This window comes from Zootoca vivipara, chromosome 12, assembly GCF_965207765.1.
Source record: "Zootoca vivipara chromosome 12, rZooViv2.hap1.1, whole genome shotgun sequence".
Lineage (NCBI taxonomy): Eukaryota > Metazoa > Chordata > Lepidosauria > Squamata > Lacertidae > Zootoca > Zootoca vivipara.
The window spans coordinates 39,242,472-39,266,758 of NC_142595.1; the positions used below are offsets into that span (position 1 = coordinate 39,242,472).

The 24,287-nt window shown below is 44.4% G+C and overlaps 1 protein-coding gene across 3 annotated transcripts; it reads left to right on the forward strand.

The window, feature by feature from the left end:
* Positions 1-7,263: 7,263 nt before the first annotated feature.
* Positions 7,264-24,246, forward strand: LOC118094368 (uncharacterized). 3 transcript variants are annotated; one of them, XM_060281714.2, is made up of 14 exons: positions 7,274-7,905; positions 9,458-9,730; positions 11,410-11,524; positions 13,414-13,703; positions 13,801-13,856; positions 14,686-14,750; positions 16,212-16,435; positions 16,777-17,021; positions 18,042-18,164; positions 18,333-18,474; positions 18,571-18,621; positions 19,578-19,647; positions 20,060-20,341; positions 20,920-24,246. In XM_060281714.2, exons 1-14 carry the CDS (start codon positions 7,545-7,547, stop codon positions 20,948-20,950), a joined length of 2,328 nt encoding a protein of 775 aa, XP_060137697.2. In that variant the 5' UTR covers positions 7,274-7,544; the 3' UTR covers positions 20,951-24,246. The 3 variants fall into 3 exon arrangements, 2 of the variants coding, with proteins under 2 accessions (XP_060137697.2, XP_088511569.1); XM_088655443.1 differs by having other exon boundaries at positions 7,790-7,905; positions 9,463-9,730; XR_015946588.1 differs by lacking the exon at positions 19,578-19,647 and having other exon boundaries at positions 7,264-7,905.
* The last annotated feature ends 41 nt before the right edge of the window (positions 24,247-24,287 follow it).

The window sequence follows — 24,287 nt, forward strand, 5'->3', positions numbered from 1 at the left end:
AACACATGGCAGCTTCCTCATGGAGGCCGGCCTGATAATGACCGAGTCTTAAGCAAACAGAGGCAGGTGATGACAATCAGGAAAGCCACCAAGCAGGCAATGAATCTTCACTGAGCCAGAGTGAGTCAGATGAACAACGGCCAACAGGAGAGATTTTAGTATTGCCTGATGTGGACGGGGGGGGGATCCTTTGGGTCTGTTAGCAGTGACTAGCAAGAAGTGGGGGCAAAGCACCATGTGGGCTGACAGACTGTAAAAGGAGACAGGGAGGACGGCTGGTTTCTGTTTTGGATACAAGGCTGCTGCACCTATGGCAGAAGCAAAGGGCCCTCTTGGAATGTAATGCTTTGAACAGAAAACTCAGGCTGTATATATGTGTAAATAAACCAAATATAATAAAAGACACCACAGTCTCCTCTGTGCCTCATGGTTTGAGCCCCACTTTGGGTGAAATCTTCCTGTTTTGCAAGGGGTTGGACTAGATGACCGTCTCAGTCCCTTCCAACTCTACAAGTCTATGATTCTCTGAATCCTACATGGAAAAGTCTAAAAGTGTCCTTGGAACGCTGAGAGGTCATTTGATAAAACACTCAGAGAGAGGAGGTGGTACAGTAATTGCCGTTTAATAAAGTGAGTGAACTTTGAACAGCAGAGAAAATAGATTAGTATTGTAGGATGGTTATTGTAACGGGGTGGGGAGAGGGAAAGTAGGAAAGCAGGGTGTGAAATGGAGTAGGAAAACACACAGAGAAGGAAAGCAAGGGGGATGAAATGGAGAAGGAAAACGATGGGCGGGGAGGGAAAGCTTTCCTGCATTCCTGAAGAAACTGTCCCAGGGAGTAGGAGGTGTCAGCGCCACAAGCAGGGGGGCCGGGAGTGGGCACAGCACCCAGATGCAAATCTGCCACCCCTTCCAGAATGTTGCAGATGCAAATCTCCTACCCCTTCCAGAATGTTGAACCTGCCTCAGACAGACTGATGATAGCGCCGGCCCAGAGAACTCACTCAAAATGCTCAAAATTCCAAAAAGGAAAGTAAAAATTGATAAGTATGATCCAGGAAAGGTGAGGGGGAGAGCTTGTTGCCAGTTCCTGGAATGTGTAGAAGTGACAACGCAGGTTCAAATCAGGCCTGGAAATATATAGTACATGGTTAGTTTGATTCAGGGTTCTTCCTGAACCTTGAGGACAATGCAGTTGCTTTCTTTGTCCTTACAACAGTCAAGTGAGAAAAGAGATTATGGTTAATTTAGAGGTTTGCAAAAGACATAAAATAACAGAAGAGCTTGCTGAATCAGGCCTATGGCCCATCTACTCCAGCATCCTGCTTTCGCAGTGGCTGAACAGTTGCCTGTTAGGAACCAGCAAGCAGGATTTGAGCACAAGGGCTCACAACTCCTCCCTCCTGTGATTTCCTGCAACTGGTATTCAGAAGCATTGCTGCCTCCAACTATGGAGACGGAGGCTAGCAGCCAACAACAGCCCCCTGGTCCACTAATTTGTCTAACCCTCTTTTAAAGGCACCCAGGTTAGAAGCCAACACTGCCTCTTGTGGGAGCAAGTTCCATAGTTTAACTCTGTTTTGTATGAAGAAGTAATTTCATTTTTCAGTCCTGAATCTTCCAACACTCACCTTCATTGGATGCTACCAGGTTCTTGTGTTACCAGAGAGGGAGAAAAACATTTCTCCAACCACTGTGTCCATACCATGTGTAATTCTATGAACTTCAACCATGTCAGCTCTTACTTGCCTTTTCCCTAAACTAAAAAGTCCCAAATGTTGCAACCTGTCTTCATAGCAGAGTCGCCTCATCCTCTTGATCTTACATTGTAGGAGGATGTGAAGCTGCTCTTTGAACCTCAGTTTTACCAATCCAGATACTAAAGTTTGCTCATAGCATGTTATTTATTGTAAACAGAGCCAGACCCATCGCAAGATTAAGCATTGAAGAACTGCATGTTATGGGCAGTGATCTCTTTGTAGGAAGTGGGCTGCGCTGTGGTCTAAACCACTGAGTCTCTTGGGCTTGACGATCTGAGTGAGCTCCCGTTGCTCTGGCCCAGCTTCTGGCAACCTAGCAGTTCAAAAGCATGCCAGTGCAAGTAGATAAATAGGTATTGCTGCGGTGGAAAGTAAACAGTGTTTCCACGCACTCTGGCTTCTGTTGCGGTGTCCCATTGCACCAGAAGCAGTTTAGGGAACGAGGCAGAGGGCCTTCTCGGTAGTGGCACCCTCCCTGTGGATCTCCCTCCCTTCAGATTTCAAGGAAATAAAACAACTATCTGACGTTTAGAAGACATCTAAAGGCAACCCTGTTTAGGGAAGTTTTTAATATTTGCTGTTCTATTGGGCTTTTAATTCTGTTGTGAGCCGCCTAGAGCAGATGGGGAAACCCAGCCAGATGGGCGGGGTATAAATTATTATTATTATTATTATTATTATTATTATTATTATTATTATTATTATAGTCATGCTGGCCACATGACCAAACGGACAAACACTGGCTCCCTTGGCCTGAAACGAGATGAATGCCACAATCCCATAGTCACCTTTGACTGGACTTAACCATCCAGGGGTCCTTTACCTTTTACCTTTACCTGCAGGCAGCAAGGTGTAGAAAGAACTGACATGGATGAATCCATATATGACCTTTGGGTTTGTGGGTTTCTGCAAAGATCCATCTTTTCTCTGGTGCAACTTAACATTTGCATGAAACTGCTGGAAAAGTTTTGTCTGGAAATTTCTCATATGGTTTCATGAAGCCAATTCCTGGGGTGGGGAGCTCCCTCGCTTGAGGTCTTCAGGCAGAGTCTTGACAGCCACTTGCTGAACATGCTGTATGGCTAGATTTTCTGCCTCAGGCCAGATGGCCTACAAAATTCCCTCCTGCCCTAGAGGATGCTAATGATACTCCTCTCTCCCCTCCTCACATTATTTGAAATACTTTATTGTCACTTGTATACAGTGAGATTACACATTTCAGGGAGAATGTGAAGGTCCTGCATTCCGATCTGAGACTTGTCTGCAGAAAATTGTGGGTGCAGAATCTGGATATTAATTACCGGGATAACTGGGCCGGTTACCTGTTGCAATCCCTTTGTATGCAAAATCTGCAGCGTTGGGCTGGTGAATCTGGTTAGAATCATAGAATCTTAGAGTTGGAAGGGACCCCAAGGGTAATCTAGTCCAATCCCCTGCAATGCAGGAATCTCAGCTGAAGTATTTCCTGACTAAAGATATTAGTTTAGTCACAGAAAACTGAGGTGATGCTCCAGAAACCTGCTAAAGGGCAAGAAACTGCAGGAAGGAAGCAGCTACAGGGAACAACTCATGGTTTCAGTTGTCTCTGCATAATACACAAAGCATGGGAAACAAACAAGATGAACTGGAGCTTTTTATACAGGATGGCAAATGTGACCTGGTAGGCATTACTGAAACCAGGTGGGAATGAGACTTATGACTGGACTGTAGGAATTGAGGGGTATAACCAGTTCAAAAGGAATAGACCAGAGCTTCAAGGTTCACCGCGCTGGAAAGAGGGCGCAGAAGCTGCGAGCTCCGCGGCTTCTGGCTGCTGCGGAGGGGGGGAATTCCGCGGGGGCACGCGGATCCCTGCTAGACCCTGGGTTGAGCTTCCCAGGGGCTGTTCCGCCCAGCGCCGCTCCATAACGCGACTCCTCCGCTGCCCGGGGAGCTCGGCAGAGCCCCCGAGAGTTTAGCGGGGTGGAAGACGCGGGAGCCATTTTGGGCACTGTCATCACCTCCTGCAAGCGAAGCCCTGAGCCTTCACCCAGTTAGCGGTGGATTCCTTCCGAAAAATTGCACGATTTGGACAAGATCTCCACGTGAGTGAAAATTCTGATTGATATTACTGATTAATTGGACGTGGTGGGAGACTTTAAAATTCGGAAGTCGGTCTCCTGCTTTGGTTTGTAACGACGCAGTAACCTGATCCCTAACAGGAGAACTGAGAGGAAATATTTAATTTGTCAGAAATTGGACTTCAAAAACCCTCCAGGAGACTGGATCTCGGATCCTGGAGCGATCAGCGAATGGATATATAATTTTTGCAGAAATTATGATTGGACTATGTTATTTACATGAATCAACGATTTAGCCAGAACTGGACTTAAAATGGCTTGCATTATGGAATTTGACTCCTGCCACATCCGGTCTTCCTATCTTTGGCTTTCCCACGGAGTCTGAGAGGCAAGGACAATGGCAGTCTCAACACCAACACAAGACTGTTATTACCAACAGATTTATTCGGTACTCGTGAATATTAAGGATAGGTTGGACAAGAACAATACGCAATTGGGACAAACAAATAAAAGACTAGAGGACTTAAACGGCAATAAAAACAATGAGGAGGAAAGAAATGAGTCCAGCTTCGAGGATCTAGAGGAAGAATTACAAGCGCAAGACAACAAGGACGATTTTGAAAAATCTCAAAAATACAAAGAAGAGGAGAAAGAGGGAGGGCAAAATGCTCCACAAGTGAGAGATGTGGGGCAAATCCAGGACTTGAAAAAAGAACTCCTCAATGGGAAACCAGAGGGCTTTTCTGCACACCCAGTGAGAGAGGGTGGGCAGGGAAATCACTGGGAAAAAAGAATGGAAGAAGGGTGTGGGGAAGAAATAAGAGGCGGGGGGAAACAAGTGGGTTTCAAAAAATATGAATGGAAGCTTGCGGAAAGGGTAGGGGTGGGATAAAAGTCATAATATTGTGTTTATAGGCTGGATTGCATGGGAAAGTCCGACACTGGCATGAATTATGGAATTTGTTGAAACTTCTGGGTAATCTGGGTCCAGGGGAAGGGGGGGGGAGAATGAATTTTTATTCTTCTTCTTTTTAAGGGGAATTTCATCTCTGACAAAAATTTAAGTTGGGGAATTATTAATTAGAATTGTATGTATATTAAAATTGAGTTATTAGTTATTAAAATCTAAAGAGGATAATTAGAAAGGAAATTCTAATAGATTATAAATTAATTGATATGTTGTGAAAACTGTTTTGTAAAGAATTGAAACAAGAAACCAATGAGGGGAGAATCGGGGGAGTCCAAATGAATTGATGAGGATCTAAGACATAGATTATGTGAGGGACAGAGGATATCGCGAAGTCCCTCCCCTCCTGAGTTCAAGCCCATCCCCGAGCGCAGGGGAAAGCAGGGAGAGTTCCGATTCCAGTGGGGAAGCAGGAAGTCGTGTCCGAGGCTCAGACAAGGTAGCGGAGCCAGGGTCCCAGGTGGGACAGGAAGGGGCAAGCAAGGGGGGCAGACCCATCCCCCAACTCCGGAATTACGCAGAAAGAGGAGAGGAAAGAGGATGGGTCTCCCAAAGTTGTTATGTTGGAGAAAAACGCGCCAAACGCCATTCGGAGGTTCTGATTCAAGCTGAGAAGATGTGTTCTTGTAAATAGCATTGCCTTCAGCACTGTAAATACGCAGCACCAATAAAAGATAAAATGCAGAGCGGTGTAGAGTCGTTACTCTGAAGTAGCCCACTCCGGCCACTGTGACAGATTATGATTATTTTTGTTTTTTGTTTTGTTTTTTGTTGTTGCTTGTTTGCTTTTGCTTTTTATGTTTTTTGTGCCTGGTACTTTTCTTTTTGCTTTTTGTATTTTGTATTTTATCTATAAAATGAATAAAGATGATTTAAAAAAACACACAAAAGGAATAGACCAATCAGGAAGGGAGGAGGAGTAGCATTATATATAAAGGATGTGTACATTTGTGGAAAAGTCCATGATTTGGAGCAGTTCCCCAAACTAAGGCCCGGGGGCCAGATGCGGCCCAATCGGCTTCTCAATCTGGCCAGCGGATGGTCCGGGAATCAGCATGTTAGAATGTAGTAGAATAGTAGAATGTGTCCTTTTATTTAAAATGCATCTCTGGGTTATTTGTGGGGCCTGCCTGGTGTTTTTACATGAGTAGAATGTGTCCTTTTATTTAAAAATGTATCTCTGGGTTATTTGTGGGGCATAGGAATTCGTTCATATATTTTTTCAAAATATAGTCTGGCCCCCAACAAGGTCTGAGGGACAGTGGACCGGCCCCCTGCTGCAAAAGTTTGCTGACCCCTGATTGGCGCATGAAAAGCAGATTGGGGGTTATGGGTAAAAATTGTAGGAGAAAGAAACAGCAGTGACTTTACCAGACTGAAGACTTGGATGATGCCTTACTAGAGCAGATAACCAAACATTCAAAAAGGAGAGAAATAGTAATCATGGTGACTTCAACTTCTGCTTGTTTCTTTCATGCAGAGAAGCTTCCAGAACCCTCTTGAATTACATAGAATAGGAAAGACCTCTACACATCATATCAATACTCTCTGCACTAAGAAATGCAGACTGACAATGTGTGCATTGCCTCATAAAAAATTCCTTCAGTAGAAAGTTAGAGACCAACTAAGTTTGTCATTGGTATTAGCTTTCGTGCATATGCACACTTCTTCAGAGACCATCGCCTCATGTGATCGATTATGCAGGGCTGGGCTTGCCTGCCCCCCTCCCAATGTGTTTTTCAAGTTGGCAGTCCTGACCTCCACCCACCAGGTTTAATATCTTGGCTGCCACGCTGCAAGTAAATGAAAGTTTCTGTGGCAGGATTATGCCTCATGCAATTAAAAAATAAAAGCACTCACTGTCTAAAATTATTCTATTCCAGTGTACATACTCGATTTCCATGCTCTGTGTGTGTGTGGAAAATGTTCCGGTGGGCTCTTTGGTTTTTCTGTGCCAGTCTCTTCAGCTGCAGCCCTTACAAGGTGGGGCATGACTTGGTTGACGTGGGTTGTGGGTATTCTGCGTTTCTTGGAGGGGAGCGCTATGACCTCCTCAAAGGAAACGAGCATCCGAGAGCGCAGCACAAGCGCCAGAAGGCACGCATTTCAAGCCCACGTCCAGGAAGAATCCTGGGAATCATAGTTTACCTCTGAGAGATCTACAAGTTCCAGCACACTGAACAAAATAACAGACAGATTCCTTTTCTGTGGGTGGGGTGCTTTAGATTTCCAAAGGACGAGCAGGTTTTTCTCTCGCGCTCACACATTTTCCTGCTCTGTCTCCTTGCCGCTCCTCCCGGCTTCAGATCCTGCGCAAAGGGAGAGCAAGAGCGGATTCTCTTCACCCCCGTCTTGCAGCCAAAGCGCCCCTGCAAATATTGCGAGGGCTGCCTTCGGAGCTCTTCCCCCGAGAACTGCTCGGCCAAGTTCTTCCAATGCAGGGCTGGGCTGGAGCGCCCGAAAGGTGAGCTGCTGGAAAGACGCCACTTCCGCCCTCCCCGCCCTCGAGTCTCCTGCTGCTGCCGGAGGGAAGGATCTCCAAGAGTTTCCTCGCCAAAGGCGACGCGCAGGGCAAGAGACGGGGCTCTCGGAGCGGGTTTCATGCTGCCCAACGGCCAGGCCTCTCTCTTTCCCGGCGAGTTGGCCCGGGGATCATCGGGCCCACCTGCCTCTCTGACTTTGCACAGTCTCCAGATCTTCTGAGTTTTTCTCTGGCCGAGGCCAGAGGCTTTTGCTGGGGCTGGGGCTGGCGGAGAATGAGCGCAATGTGGGAGAAGTTCTTCTATTCCACAAATCTATCGCGTTCCCTCATTTTCATGAATCCTGATGAATCCCCGAGACTGCAATCCGCCGATTATCTCCTTCTGGACATCTTGCTGGAGTTGAAGGAGGGGGCGGAGTGGGAGAAATTCAAGGGCGAACTGCTCAGATTCCCGGTCAAGGAGGGCGTCAGAAGAATCCCCGAGGAGTTGCTCAAGGAAGATAATGTTCCGCAGCTCGTAGACCTGCTGATTGGCTACTACGGTGAGGCTTATGCTGTGGAGGTGATGGCCATGGTGCTGCAGGCAATGGACTACAAGCCGCCGGTGGACGATCCCTCGGGTATCACCTGCCTAAGTAAGGGACTTGGAGCGGGGCGGGGGTTCGATCCGACTGATGGTGCTGACACCTCCTGGGTTCTGTCTGTCCCGAGATCTCAGCTCCCTCCCATGGTTCCCTTCCTCCTTGGGTGGGGAAACCTTTCGAGCAGTAGAATCGCATATCCTCCTGGGCAACGTTCCAAAGAATCATAGAATCTAAGACAGGGGTTCCCAAACTAAGGCCCGGGGGCCGGATGCGGCCCAATCGCCTTCTAAATCCGGCCCGCAGACGGTCCAGGAATCAGCATGTTTTTACATGAGTAGAATGTGCCCTTTTATTTAAAATGCATCTCTGGGTTATTTGTGGGGCCTGCCTGGTGTTTTTACATGAGTAGAATGTGTGCTTTTATTTAAAATGCATCTCTGGGTTATTTATGGGGCATAGGAATTCGTTCATATTTTTTTCCAAAATATAGTCCGGCCCCCCACAAGGTCTGAGGGACAGTGGACCGGCCCCCTGCTGAAAAAGTTTGCTGACCCCTGATCTAAGAGTTGGAAGGGACTCCAAGGGACATCTAGCCCAACCCCCTGTAATTTAGGGATTTCAGCTAAAGCATCCATGACAGATAGGTGGCCATCCAACATCTTCGTAAAAACCTCCAAGTACACCACCTCTTGTGGGAGTCTGTTCCACTGCTGAACAGCTATTACTGTCAGAAGGTTTTTCTGAATGTTTAGTCCGACTCTCCTTTCTTGCAACTTGAAGCCATTGAGTCCTACCCTCCTGAGCAGGAGAAAAGACCCAAAGGCCAGGGGGGGGGGAGGTCCAGGGTGAAAGTGAGTGGAATGATGGATATAAATCTTCCCTGTGTAAAGTGAGCTGGCGTCTTCCCACACCCCTCTGCCCTCCATCTAAACCAGAAAGAAACCTTATTGGAGCCAGGGCTGGCTCAAGACATGTTAGCACCTGAGGCAAAACACAACATGGCATCCACTCCCCACCAGGGAAGAAGGAACATCAGAAACAGGGTGGGAAATAAATGTAGAAGCCTGCAAATAGTTATGGTAAGAAGAGGCCTGTAAGTTAAGAGAGTCTTCAAACCCTCCTGGATCAGTTTCTCTCTTCTTGGCCAGGCTGAGCTACTTGAATCACCTGAGAGTCTAGAACAGGCATGTCAAACCTGCGGCCCTCCAGATGTTTTGGCCTACAACTCCCATGATCCCTAGCTAGCAGGACCAGTGGTTGGGGAAGATGGGAATTGTAGTCCAAAACATCTGGAGGGCCGCAGGTTTGACATGCCTGGTCTAGAAGGATGGAAAGCTGCCTTAGGGCATATTGGGCCAGTTGGTCCATCTAGCTCATTCCAGGGATTTAGGCAGGAATCTTTCCCAGCCCTATCTGGAGGCTCCAGGGATTAAACCTGGAATCCTTTGCATGCATGTGATCTACTACAAATCCACAGCTGTACCTATTTAGTTCAGTCTGAAAGTGCTAGCTATTCAATGTGCTCCAACAGGAAGAGAATGGGAATGTAGGAATGCTGGATTTCTCTGTTCAATACGGCTACTAACATCAATAATCACCACAGTGCAGATTACACATGTATGCCTGCTGGCCACACTGAATACCCTAAAGGAGTCAGATCTGAAGAAGTTCAAGTACAAACTCAGAATGTTCCCCTTGAAGGAAGGCTATGTCAGTATCCCCAGGAAACTGCTGAAGAAAGCAAATACTTGGGAGCTCACAGAACTGCTTCTTGCATACTGTGATGAGGATTATGCTGTGGAAGTGGCCTCAGAGGTGCTGAAAGCCCTTGAGTGTGAGCCCCTGCCAGAATGTCTCCCTGGTTTCACCAGGAAAGGTAAGGAACTTGGAAGGGAGAACATTGGCTGAGTCTGATGGGACTGGGTGGAGAGGAGGCTTCTTGAGCAGGGCTGTGTTTGTGTGAAATCTATGTGCCAATCTGAGTATGTCTCCTTGACATTGTGGGAATGTTAAGGAAGGTAGCAGATGATATATAATGTTTTGATATTATCACTCCTCACTCACGCTAGTGATGAACAGCAGAGCACATTCCCTTTGCAACTTATTGGAAGCAAGTTGATGATTCATTAGAACCTCTGCTGATAAACCTCCAAGGCAGGAGAGTCCATTACCTCCCAAGGGAGTCAGTTGCACTGCTGAACAGCTCTTACTGTCAGAAAGTTCTTTCTGATATTTAGTCAGAATCTCCTTTCTTGTAACTTGAAGCCATTGGTTCGTGTCCTACCCTCAAGAGCAGGAGAAAATAAGCATGCTCCATGTGACAGCCCATAAGATATTTGAAGATGGCTATCATAACTCCTCTCAGTCTCCTCTTTTCCAGACTAAACATACCCAGCTCCTTCGAGCGCTCCTCATAAGGCTTAGCTTCCAGGCCCTTGATCATCTTGGTTGCCCCCCTCTGCACACGTTCCAGCTTGTCAATATCCTTCTTAAGTTGTGGTGCCCAGAACTGGACACAGTATTCCAAATGTGGTTTGACCAAGGCAAAATAAAGTCATACTATTATTTCCCAACAGGTCACCAATACGTGGCAAGGGGTATCGGCTAGAAATCACGAGGCTATTGGTTTTTCTGTAGTCCACTATGAGATGTCATTCTGGGGTGTCCTTTTTGTTCACAAAGAACACTGGGGACCCACCAGCAGTAATAATCACATCATCAGCAAATGCCTTCACCTTGTAATATCGGCTACCTAAATTGATGCCCCTTATTTCCTGGTCTTTCCTTATTGCTATTAAGAGAGTCTCCAACGTTGTGATAAATAAGGGTGGGAACAAGGGACAGCCTTGTCTAGTCCCTCTTTCTATATTAAATTCTTCAGTGATTTCATTATTTATAAATATTTTGGCTTTCTGGTTGTCATAAATTGCCTTAATTCCATTCATGATGTTGTTTCCTATTCTCAAGCTCTCAAATGTTTTAATTAAGAAGTTCCATGACACTCTGTCAAATGCCTTCTCCGCATCTACCAGTAGCATTGCTACCTTTTTTTCTTTGTATCATTTCTGTATATTCCAGTAAGTCAATAATTATCCTTGTATTAATTCTTATTTGCCTGGCTTGATCATTTCCTATTACCCTGTTTAAGAAATTTTTCAGACTGTTAGCCAGGATACTGTAAATATTTTATAATCCATGTTTAGTAGTGAAATTGGTCTATAATTCTTAATAAGTTTCCTTAAATGCCTTTTCTTTCTTGTTGGTATTGTCTACCTTCATGCCTTCAGTATGTCACCAATTGCATTAACAGCCAAAATAGTGTTGGAAAGAAGTATGCACCCCACATTAAGCTTTAGGTCACCCAAAATGATACCTCCACATCACTGGCAGACTGACCTGTATGAGATGGAAGTGAATCCTTTCTATACCAATGCTGTCTTTCAGGCAATACAATGCCAAATGTGTGTGTCAATGCCAAATAATAGTTTAAAATATGTAGAAAGGGAAAAGGACTCAGTAAAGCTGTTGACATGCACTCACTTTCTCAATATCTAGCAGCAGAGCGACTTTGCAAAATGCATGTTTCAAGGCACCGGTCAGCTGAATTCTTGTCATCAAAAATTAATCAAGCTCTGGAGGAACTGTTTCCATCAGAAAAAGCCACCAAAGGGTAATTTCTGTACTTATATAATTGACTGAAGCCACCATTTTAGCTACAGCTTTTTAGCAATGTTCCCCCCCTCTCAACTAACCCTTCCAATCCAAAACAAATGTAAAATCTATTAATCTTAAAACAATACAGGTCAGTTTGCAAGCTCTCCTGCTTAAAACAAAAATGCTTTAGCACTAATTTAATAATTGTGTGTGTGCCCCTGCTAGGAAAAAAATACTTTGAAAATTGCTATTTTGGACCTTTCCCACTTTCTGCATCAACCATTGGGCAGGAAAACCAAAGTGCATTTTCCACTGATGCTGTCAGGTTGCCAGATACTTTAAAGGCTCAGCAGCTGGGGAATGGAGGCAGGACTCCACAGGCCTTGGAAGGCCCCAGGGCTACCTGTGGTCCACTGGCTGCAGGTATCTTGCCTGTGTCATAGAATACAGTGGCACCTCGGTTTATGAACAGTCCTGTTTACGAACTATTCGGTTTATGAATTGTGCAAAACCGGAAGTAGTGTTTTGGTTTGTGAACTTTACCTCGGTCTAAGAACGGAAGCCGAGCAGTGGGAGGGCACCAGCAGTGGGAGGCCTCATTAGGGAATGTGCGCGTCGGTTTCAGAACTGATTCGGTTTAAGAATGGACTTCAGGAACGGATTAAGTTTGTAAACCGAGGTACTACTGTACCAGACATGGAGGGAACTCAGTGAGCCATCTGTTCTAGTACACCTGCTGCTTGAAGCAGGAAAGTAAGAGCTAGAGCCTCCCCAGAAAATGTCTCTTTGTATCTGAAAGACCTTTTTAACCCTCCAGCCCTGTATGTCTCATTAAGCTGGTATGAGGGCAGGGAACTTTCCAGTTGCTTGGGGGACAAAGTGGTTGGCAGCAAATGGCTCACAGTTGGGATAGCTTAGCTGGGATTAACATCTCACTCTGGCCCCATGGAAGGATGGGTTGGGAGGGCACTGTAAGGATCAGAATTTGCTTTTGGGAAAAGAACCCCATAGGGGCCGGGAACCCAAAGATTGGGGGAGGGTTGAAGAAAAGGCCCACAGCAAGGAGTGGAGTGGTTCACATAAACAACCAACCCTGAGATGGGAGGCTAGATGGCAACCCATAAGCCAATTTCAAACAGTACAAAAACAATTTCATAAAAATAATATAATAGATTAGCATAGTTTCATAATAACATGATAATATGAATTTAGGTGGGCCAACAGTTTGATTCTATGTGAGAGACAGTGATGCCAACTTAAGCAAAATATGGGTCAGGCAGGCCTGCCAAGTCAGGTGTCAGGTGTGCACCTAGGCAGGTACATCGAGTGTAGGCAGTCAGTCTTGGTGTTTGCAGCATGGCCAGGGTGCTTTCTCTGCCTTCCTCTCTCCCTACGTCAGCTGCCTCCTCTCAGCCAGGCACCCACCTTGCCCATGCCTTTCATCACCCACTGGCCAGGCATGCTCATCTTCACTCGGGCTGCCACCATGGTACGTTGGGTGGAGGCTGTCCCCAGTGCCGGATGGTGCCACACAGAGAGAGGGAGCGAGCAATTGATGGAGGGATGGGAAGCCAGGTGGGAGATGGACATACACAAACCACACACTCACATACACAGCCCCTGCTGTGTACCACTTTGCTCCTCCTGGAGGAAAGCCAGAAACAGAGAGTGATGCCTGGCTGGGGGTAGACAGCAAACCAAGGGAGGGAGACGGGAAGGCAAGCGGATGGGCAGTGGTGGGGAGAAAGTATTGAGGGGGTTGTGTCCCAGAAGAAAATTATTGGGGGGCTGGCCAAAGGACCCTGTTGGCATTTATGCTAAGGGAGCAGTCTGTATCCTAACTACTTTCTAATTCTCCTCTCCCCGCCTTCTGTTGCCTAAATAAAATTAATGTTTCTGTCACAGGTCATTGGAAAGATCCACAGTCTCTTGTGAGGAGATGATCTGCAAGGGAAGAAAACAATTAACAGAAATTCTTGAACAAGCTATTGAACGTTTTGTAGAAGTGCAATACTTTTACTATATCATCACTTTGAAAGAATACAGAGACATTTCCGAAATGTTGAAAATTTTAAGAAGTGAAAAATTGCTGAGTATAATCCAGGAAAGGGGGGAGCAAGCTTGTTGCAGGTTCCTGGAATGTGTAGAAATGGTACGTCCAGGTTCAGTTCTGATTCTGCTGTCTGCAGTGCATGGTGAGTTTAACTTAGAGTTCTGAAACTTCAAGGGCAGTTCAACTTACTTCCTCCTTACAACAGTCATGTCATGCAAATAATTCTCTTCCTTTTACAGGTTTGGATCAAATGCCACTCAAGGCAGCTGGCCCAATAGAGCCACAGCCTAGTGAGGTAAGAGGCTGGCCTGTATTGATGTGCATTTCCCGCCCACAGGGATAACGTACACACTGCTCTTTTTAACATGAAGCTACTGAATTTAAATTTCTAGTTTCCTAAGGATAACAATTATCCCATCTAAGGTAATTATTTACATATTTGCTGTTGGCTGGAAGCAGGAAATAAGGCTGCATCTAACCAAGTCCTCCTTATGCTAATAACTCAGGGTGAGAGCCATTGCAATGCACACTTATCACACCGTGTTTCCATTTACTCGGGAATAATCTTGCCTTGCTCTTATTTTATGGTCCAGTTGATTTGACATTCCAGATCCTCCCATATTTTTTCAGTGCTTTAAACTTTTTTTTTATTAACAAGCATTCAACTCATGTTAGTCAGTGTGTGGATAACTGTCTGCGGAAAATAATTCTCTGAGTGCATCTTGACTCCTGGTTATTTGCATGGATGGGTTCTAAATTCCAGGATACGACTTCCCTATTATCCCTACTTATCTGGATGATGAATATTATTGAATGTGTGTCAGTATAATGAGATCTTATAATGAGAAGGAAAGAGTGTTATATTAAACATACATATTTTAAATAATGCTGTTATCAGCAGTTTACTAACACACTGTACAGGAATCAGTCTAGGTTAGTCTACTGTGGCCAAAATGAATACAGATCACAGCAGGTGAAGAAGAAGCTGTAGCAGTGTGTGGCTTTGAGCTCAAGCACTGCTCCTTGGTGTGGTCACAGGAATGTTAGAAACAGACAAGAATGCTGTCTTTTCAGATGGGATCCACATTCTGCCATCCACATAAATGATTACAGTTTCATTATAGGGTCTTCCAGAAAAAATAAAACCAGAGGTGGTTTGGGACTCAGAAAGGGGCAACGAAGCATACAGGTGAGTGATCTCTCCATCAGGCATTTAAAAATCTTTCCCATTTAGGGAATGGTTTTTACATTTATTTGTTCCACAGAGCACATCTGGTTTCTGTGGGTCTCACAGTCATCACATATGACATATGCTGGTGATCCCAAAAATATAGGCAGAATACATCTATGTTCTGCACATTGCAATGAACAATTGGTCATGGTGGGCAAATTCTCTCTGAAGGAAGCTTACCCACCAATCCTGATCTCTTCATTGAGGAACTCCTGGGTTCCCTCAAATACAGCTGGAAAATCATTACCTTGGAGCATTGCTGTTGCTTTCACCCAGGAGGGTGAAAAACATGTAATTGTTGTTTCTCCTCCTTAAAAACATTTTATTGGTATGATTTAAGTTATATCCAACCTTTCTCCCAAGCAGTTCAAGGTGGCATGCATGGATTCCCTCCCAATCACTTTAAAGCAGTGTGCTTTTTGGTCTGGTGTTTAGTGCTAAATGGGTATATGGGTTACAGAGCTCTTGCCATGGTTACTGAGTATGAGAAATTTCCCTGACGTTCTCGTATCATCAACACAAGGGTAAACAGAAGATGAGTAGTTACTTTCACCAGCTTGCTTTGCTCTGCATGAAGAGACCATTTTAAAAACACCTTCTCTGTATAAGAAAAACCACCTTTTTTACTTATTGGGTGGCCTCATAGCAGTTGTGCTTCAGCTGAGTGATGCTTGACCAGGAGATCTCCTTCTGTCAATTTCTTACCTCCATGATTCAGCGTGTGAAGCATCTCCTGCAAAAAATATCAATTAGCAGAGGAAGTTCTCCCGATTCATGTTTGATGTGCAGTGTAAATTAATAATGCAGAATCTTCTTTCAGTAAAAGTATAAAAGTTTTACTGAGTTAAAATAAATATCCTGCCTTTCACTCCCTTTAAGGAGTCTCAAAGTGACTAACATTCTCCTTTCCCTTCCTCCCCCACAACAAACACTCTGTGAGGTGAGTGGGGCTGAGAGACTTCAAAGAAGTGTGACTAGCCCAAGGTCACCCAGCAGCTGCATGTGGAGAAGCGGGATGCAAACCTGGTTCACCAGATTACGAGTCTACCACTCTTAACCACAACACCTCACTGGCTCTCACAACATAGTGAACAGAAGATTAAGTTAGCTGAAGTTTAGAGCATACACAAAGTTACTGAGTCACACAGAGTCTTCATTGTGCACAGGCTTCACAAAGCTCAGACAGTCAGTGCAGACAGGGTCACCAGAAACATTGAGTCTGCCTGCAAACAGATACAATATTTATACAGAGAATGATTCATCCTCAGGTTCAGTGATTCAGCATGCTAAATGATTCTGCAGCTTTTCAGCATTTCACAACATTTCTAGACTCCTTTACTGCTTCTGCTCTCAAATACCTTTGTCGCATGACAATGTTCAACCTGATTCCACTTTCATCTTTCCCTTTGTGCCATTCAGAGTGTGTTCCCCTGAGGCTGGCTCCTTCCATTGCGGTAATACGGATCTCATATGTGACGTGAAAGAAGCTGTGACCGTAACATACCACTTTGATTCATGGCCAAAGCTCCTGGAAGAACAGACCACTGAGGAGTTGCATGTTGCTGGCCCTCTGCTCAACATTAAAGTGGATGCAGTAGAGGCTGTGGCAGCCATTCATATCCCTCACTCCTTGTGTCTTGAAGGTATGGCAGGGGTAAAGTTCCCAGCATTATAACCATAATAGGAGGAATCCAAAACAGGAATAACTTGCATTGATGTTTCCAGAATGCTAGGGGGCCTGCGGTGTGGGTTTTGGAATCCGTAGTGCTGGCTTTCCAGTCTTTTGTAATTTATCAAAATGTTCCAACTGTGCTGTTTTATTATTTTCTATGATTTGCATTCTGTTGTAAGCTGCCATGTGAGCATATTGTCCCGTGAAACGATGTTATAAACCTCTTAAAAGACAATAAGAAAATAAATGTTTGCATGAAATAGGGAGGGGTTAAGTTTCACTTACCCAATGTTAACCTGCTTGTCTTTTCAGGTGAAGACAGTTCCCATGTCTACATTGCACATTTTGTTGAAGGGGAGATGAGGCTGGAGAAACCAGACCGAGTGGAGCCTCACCATGCTGTGCTGGAAAACCCCACGTTCTCTTCCCTTGGAGTCATTTTCAAAAAGTGGTTTAAGCAAAAGATCAACACTGTCGTACTGCTCTATCAGAGCCTTCAGCTGGAAATGCCAACATTTCACCTGTACCTCCTTCCCAATGACTCTTCTGTAGTAAAGGTAACTTGGAATCTCCAACTTTGATTGGTATTGCAGATTACCTGGATCTTTTGCTTGATCACTCTCTAACCCTGACAGAATACCTATGCAAAATTATACATTAGGGTGCATGAACTGTGCTTATGTTTGTTGGACTTGATCTGTTTTACCAAACTTCTAGCCAACGACAACATGCTACTAGAGAGAAGATTAACAGTTGCCCTCCACTGGGTGACTTAGCTTCTCACCAACACTGTTGTTTTAAAGTGAAGTTTCCAATATGGAAATACACCCTTTCCCTTTGTTAGGCAGCCTGCTTGCTAGAGGCCAAGTGTCCTGTCTGGTTCTCTAAACAAACGTTGTTGTCACTGACTTGTGAAAACAAAATTCTAAGCACATTCTCTTGGAAACCTTCACTGAAATAAGTAAGGCTTCCTTCAGATTTATTGATGAACAAATTCAGCTTTGTTCATTAAGGAATCAGCTTGGTAATTATGAGCTGTTTAGAAGAACTCTTGAGGAAAAACATTCTTCCTGATTTGCATTGTTGGCACATGGGGGATAAAGCACACTATCATATTACCTTCTCAATCTGAACTTTTCTTAAAAGTGTCTTCTTATGCTTCATTCAAATGTTGAGGTTTTATGGCTTCTGTGGATTCCTGCATGGTCTCATCAAGAGAAGATGCAGGTGGATACAGGATTGCTGGTACCTCTCTGCCAACTAGTTCAGGCTGCCCAGGTCAAGAGCTCTGGCTTGAGTTCCCCATGTGTAGTTTCTAGTGCCATAGTGGAATCTGTGTATCTGCAGATGTGGAATCTGTGTATCTGCCGATGCTCTTGGACAACAGCATCCATCACCCCTGACCCAAGCTGGTTGGGGTTGATCAAATCAAGTCCAACAACATCTGGAGGGCATCAGGTTCCGCATTCCTGCCTTAGCTGGTGTTATGGTGCCAAGAAGGTTGTAGGGATCCAGTCTTCAAGAAGTTTGGTTCCTTCTTTGCATATCTAAAAAGTGAATATATTTGCCATTCCCAGGCGGTCGAAAAGCGTGAAGTAAATTCAAAGAGAATAGAGAAACCCCCTGGGACCCTGAAACCTCTGACGATTGGCTCTCAGGTATCTTTGAAGGCTTCAGAGGATGTCACAGTCTGTCCTGAGGTGAGACAAATATGATGAAAGGTTTTCCTGGGGGAGAGTCAAACTGTGAAGTCCAAGAATGGGAGAAATTCAACCAGAATCCCTCCTTCACCCTTTAATTTGACTCCCTTGAATAGGGGTTGGGCTAAGCCAGATTCACACTTGCAGAGGTTTCATTCATTCCCACAGGAATTGAAGTTTCAATACCTGGATGCAGAGAAACTGCAGCAGTACCTAGAACTTTCAGCTGAGCAAATGCAAGACAAGTTCAACTTCTACCTGATGAAGAAGGGCACGAATGAAATTGTTTGGAAGGCACATTTAAGAAAAAGTGAGTTTTGATCAAGGGATCATAGCCCGGGAGGCAGGATGGAAAGACCACTGGTGGCATTCCCTCTTTGACTGCCTCTTTCTTATTCTATTTCAGGAGAGTTAATTTCAGGGGAGCTGGATTCTCGTATTCTACACCCACCACAAGGTCAGCCGGTTTTAATTTCCCTTGTATTTGTATCCCCCTTTCCTCCCAATAGAAGCAGAGAGGGCTGAGGATACAGTAGCAGATGCATTTGTAGCTACATTTGTAACTTTATTCAACAACAGCCCTCCTAGACAAGGTGGTCTGGGCTTATTGTTTGGTTTGGTGCCAGATGAAGATCTTTCAACTCAGCTAGGTTTTTTTAACAGACATTTCCCACCCAGATTCAACTACAGGTGAAACTCGGAAAATTAAAATATCGTCGAAAAGTGCATTTATTTCAGTAATGCAACTTAAAAGGTGAAAACAATATATGAGATAGATGCATGACATGCAAAGCAAGATATGTCAAGCCTTTATTTGTTGTAATTGTAATTATTTGTAGTTAGGCGGGTCAATCATGAATGGAATGTAATTAATGAAATGTAATAGCAATGTTTATTTCTCCTATTTTTGTATTATTGTAACTATTAGTTTTATTACTGTGGAATTTCCAAAAGAAAGCATTTGTAAAAATTTATATTAAAATAAAAAATAATACATTGCATTACTGAAATAAATGCACTTTCCGACGATATTCTAATTTTCCGAGTTTCACCTGTAATTCAACACCATCGCCTGTAATTCAAGGCACCATCAGGGCAATGGAACTTTCCCTCTTCTCGCCCTGCTTGCCTCAATCTTCTCTGGAGGGTCGTAAAACTCTGCAGAACAGAGTTCAGAGGGAGGAGTCGGGAAATTGTCCCATCTGACAAGCAGAACTGCCTTTGCTGACCTTAAATTCCTGCCTTGAAGTTTTAGAGTGTGAGCTTCTCCATTTTAAATTGAGTGTCAGTTCTTAACAAATCCAAGAGAAATGTGGATGTGATTTGCAAGTCTTGGGCTCATCTCCCACCATGCTCATCTATTCATTGTCCCTGCTTGCTTTGTATGTATTCCCTCCCCCTTCACCTTCCCAGGTGCTTGTGGCTACACACCTACTAATGCATCATTCAGCAGAACTAACCCAGGACATGGTGTGGAAGGCAGGTGAGGCTTAACCCTTTCTCCCCCACTCCATTTCACCACAAAAGACCCGTCCATTGGGCACAATGAAGCAGCTGCCTCAGGCAGGCAACAGATATTGGAGAATGGGAAGCAATGGGGAGGTGCTGAAAGTCATTACTCAGAATTCAGATAAATTCTTGGGGGAAGTTGCATGTATGATGTATGCTGAACACAAAGCTGTGTGTTTGTGGGAGAGAGAGAGAGAGAGAGAGAGAGAGAGAGAGAGAGAGAGAGAGAGAGAGAGAGAGAGAGAGAGAGAGAGATTCCACAAAATGTGGGGAAATCTACTAATTTCTTTATGGCTGGAGTCAGCAACCTTTGTAGACTGGTGGTCCATTTTGAACCTTGAGAGTGTGCCTGTTTTTTTTCCTGCCTCTGGGGGGTGACAATGCAGATGGATGGAGAAGACCATCACAGATAGCCTGATGTGCACCCTAGAGAACTTGCGAGAGGACGAACTCAAGAAGTTCAAGCTCAAGCTCCATGAGTTTCCTGTTAAGAAGTGCTGGGACAACATCCCCCTCGGGAAACTGGAGAAGGCAGATGTGGTGGATCTGAGCCTGCTTCTGCTGAAATTCTATACAGGGGATTATGCCGTGCAGGTGACAGCTGATGTGCTCAGAACCATCAACTGCAGGGATGAAGCAGAGAGGCTCCTCAGGCATTGCAGGAAGGGGTAAGAAAAGAGGCATGCTGGCATCCCACCCCCAACATGGACAGCGATTCAGATCATCCCTCCTTGGGGGCTAAGGAGCAGGAAGGAGGAAAGTGTTACATCAGGGATGGCCAAACTATGGGAGATGGATTGAGGATTAATTATGTAGATTTAGATCTAAACCTCCTATTCTATGTGTGTGGGAGAAATGCAAATGAAATCTAGCTGTGAAGCTTTTTTAGCAAACACCTGTGAGTTTTGCAGTTTATTGAAGCTTAGGAATTAAGCAAACCCACCCTTCTCTCCCTTTCAATTGCAGTCTGCTTACCTTCCTCCTCTTCACCTCCATTGCAGAGAATGAACCACACATTTTAGTAAGATAATTGGAAAAGGATTTTCCTTACATTTCCATGCAAGCAGCATATACAGAAAAAGTAGTATAGTATGCAGAAAAAGTTACAATAGAATTGCGGTAGCCTTAGCAAACATGGCTGAAAGTAGGAGCCACACCCACACAGGTCTGCTCAGCTTGAAGGCATGGTGGAAAGAGTCTTGTCACAGGCAGAAGGAAATATAAAGAATTGTCTCCTTTGTTACAGAGTTCCTGCCCAGAGGAGCCAAAGGAAGTGACCACACACAGAGAGTCCTCGCTATGAAGTTCAAGAACTCTCTGTATACTAGCCTTGTATTGTCTAGCAAAACATGTGTTCTTAATTATGGCTGCAACCCCCCCCCCCAACAAACTAGTGCCCTTCAGCTGTCAATTTTTTAAAAATTGAATGTATATACCACTTAGCTGTAAAAATCTCTTCACAGTTTCTTTAATATAGAAAATAAACATTAAAATTTCTGATAAAAGTCAGAAGACAAAAATGAGTCACGTTTTTTAAAAAAAATCAAAATGTGAATAATATCAGTTAATAATATAACTTTATAAAATAAAAGTGCATATTAAAACACTTGTCAGCTTTAGTTATTGAGTAGGCCTGTCTCAAGAAAAAAGTTGTTCCACATTCTCAGGATATTTTTCCAGAGGCCAGAGGGATTCTTGTAGTAAGTGTTTCAATGACTAGCAACGTGTACAGCTGGGTGTGACTGAGCACACAGACTGCTGGATGAATTGTTTTCCTGGCTTCCTTGCATTCAGAGTGTGCTCCACAGAGGCCCACTCCTTCCTTCCGGATATATTGATCTCCTGTGTGAGATGAGAGGATCTGTGATCATAACATACCACTTTGGCTTCCAGTTCCTGCCGAGGGGAAATGGCTGCCTCCCATGAGATGGGACCCCCAGTCGTGCCAGAAATTCAGGACTGATATGAGAGTGATTAGTCTTGCTGACCTCCCCAGTGTAGGAGAGGGCTGTCTCACCCATGGGAAGTTCGTGTGAAATTTAATAGTTAATGATTTGGATTGTAATTTGGTTTTTATTATTACTATTATTTTTTCTTGAATTGGATTATGATTTGATTTTATTTGTTATTAATTGGATGTTCTCAATGGAAACTTAATTTTAAAATATTTAAATAATAATAATAACATACCACTTTAATTCATGGTCTAAGCACCTGCACGAACTTAAGGCAATTGCTTGTTGCTGGTCCTTTGCTCAACCTCCAAGCAGTTAAGTACAGTGGTACCTCTACTTACGAATTTAATGCGTTCCGAACACACATTTGTAAGTTGAAAAAATTTGTAAGTCGAATCCCATAGGAATGCATTGGGATAAAAAATTCATAAGTCAAAGCAACCCTATCTAAAAATTTGTAAGTAGAAAAAATCCTATCTAAACCGCATCCAAGATGGCGGACGGAGCTCCATTTGTAAGTAGAAAAATTCGTAAGTAGAGTTATTTGTAAGTAGAGGTACCACTGTACGCTTTCCTTGCTTCCTGTGCCTCTCCTCACCCAGTGGTTTTCAGCCTTTTTGAGTCCAAGGAGAGACAAGAGGGCCTTCTTAAACGAGCAATGCAAAGAAATAGAGGAAAACAATAGAATGGGGAAAACCAGAGATCTGTTCAAGAAAATTGGAGATATGAAAGAAACATTTCATACAAAGATTACCATAATCAAGGACAAAAGTGGTAAGGACCTAACAGAAGCAGAAGACATCAAGAAGAGGTGGCAAGAATACACAGAGGAATTATACCAGAAAGATATGGAGGTCTCATACACCTCAGGTAGTGTGGTTGCTGACCTTGAGCCAGACATCTTGGAGAGTGAAGTCAAATGGGCCTTAGAAAGCATTGCTAATAACAAGGCCAGTGGAAGTGATGATATTCCAGCTGAACTATTTAAAATTTTAAAAGATGATGCTGTTAAGGTGCTACACCCAATATGCCAGCAAGTTTGGAAAACACAGCAATGGCCAGAGGATTGGAGAAGATCACTCTACATCCCAATCCCAAAGAAGGGCAGTGCCAAAAAATGTTCCAACTACCGCACAATTGCGCTCATTTCACACGCTAGCAAGGTTATGCTTAAAATTCTACAAGGCAGGCTTAGGCAGTATGTGGACCAAGAACTCCCAGAAGTGCAAGCTGGATTTCGAAGGGGCAGAGGAACCAGAGACCAAATAGCAAACATGGGCTGGATTATGGAGAAAGCTAGAGAGTTCCAGAAAAATGTCTACTTCTGCTTCATTGACTATGCAAAAGCCTTTGACTGTGTCGACCACAGCAAACTATGGCAAGAAATGGGAGTGCCTGATCACCTCACCTGTCTCCTGAGAAATCTCTATGTGGGACAAGAAGCTACAGTTAGAACTGGATATGGAACAACTGATTGGTTCAAAATTGGGAAAGGAGTACGACAAGGTTGTATATTGTCTCCCTGCTTATTTAACTTATATGCAGAATTCATCATGCGAAAGGCTGGACTAGATGAATCCCAAGCCGGAATTAAGATTGCCGGAAGAAATATCAACAACCTCAGATATGCAGATGATACAACCTTGATGGCAGAAAGTGAGGGGGAATTAAAGAACCTTTTAATGAGGGTGAAAGAGGAGAGCGCAAAATATGGTCTGAAGCTCAACATCAAAAAAACCAAGATCATGGCCACTGGTCCCATCACCTCCTGGCAAATAGAAGGGGAAGAAATGGAGGCAGTGAGAGATTTTACTTTCTTGGGCTCCTTGATCACTGCAGATGGTGACAGCAGTCACGAAATTAAAAGACGCCTGCTTCTTGGGAGAAAAGCAATGACAAACCTAGACAGCATCTTAAAAAGCAGGGACATCACCTTGCCAAGAAAGGTCCATATAGTTAAAGCTATGGTTTTCCCAGTAGTGATGTATGGAAGTGAAAGCTGGACCACAAAGAAGGTTGATCGCCGAAGAATTGATGCTTTTGAATTATGGTGCTGGAGGAGACTCTTGAGAGTCTCATGGGCTGAAAGAAGATCAAACCTATCCATTCTGAAGGAAATCAGCCCTGAGTGCTCACTGGAAGGACAGATCGTGAAGCTGAGGCTCCAATACTTTGGCCACCTCATGAGAAGGGAAGACTCTCTGGAAAAGACCCTGATGTTGGGAAAGATGGAGGGCACTAGGAGAAGGGGACGACAGAGGATGAGATGGTTGGACAGTGTTCTCGAAGCTATGAACATGAGTTTGACCAAACTGCGGGAGGCAGTGGAAGACAGACCCCTGGCGGCACCAGAGACAAAGAGGAGGAGCTGTATGTGGACATGCCAGTGTTGGAGGAGGATGAGGATGCTGATGCGGTTGCACAACCAGAGGTCAGACGCTCATCCAGAACCAACAAGGGCGTTCCACCACTACATCTGTCCTACCTTGCAGGGTCGGCGTCTCCACCAGAACCTTCCACTTGGGAAGAGGTAGAGCAGATGCCAGCCACCAAAGCCAGTCTCTGGAGGAGAGCCGCGCAGGAGGAGATTGATGCCCATCAATTGAAAACCCATCAACGTGGGGGGGATGACTCTTTCAAATACGGTATTTACCAGTAA

Coding starts and splice junctions, on each gene's coding strand:
- LOC118094368 (XM_060281714.2), top strand. CDS start 7,545: ATGAGCGCAATGTGGGAGAAGTTCTTCTATTCCACAAATCTATCGCGT. Junction 7,906..9,457: donor CTCGGGTATCACCTGCCTAA/GTAAGGGACTTG, acceptor TAATCACCACAG/TGCAGATTACACATGTATGC. Junction 16,436..16,776: donor TCACTCCTTGTGTCTTGAAG/GTATGGCAGGGG, acceptor TTGTCTTTTCAG/GTGAAGACAGTTCCCATGTC.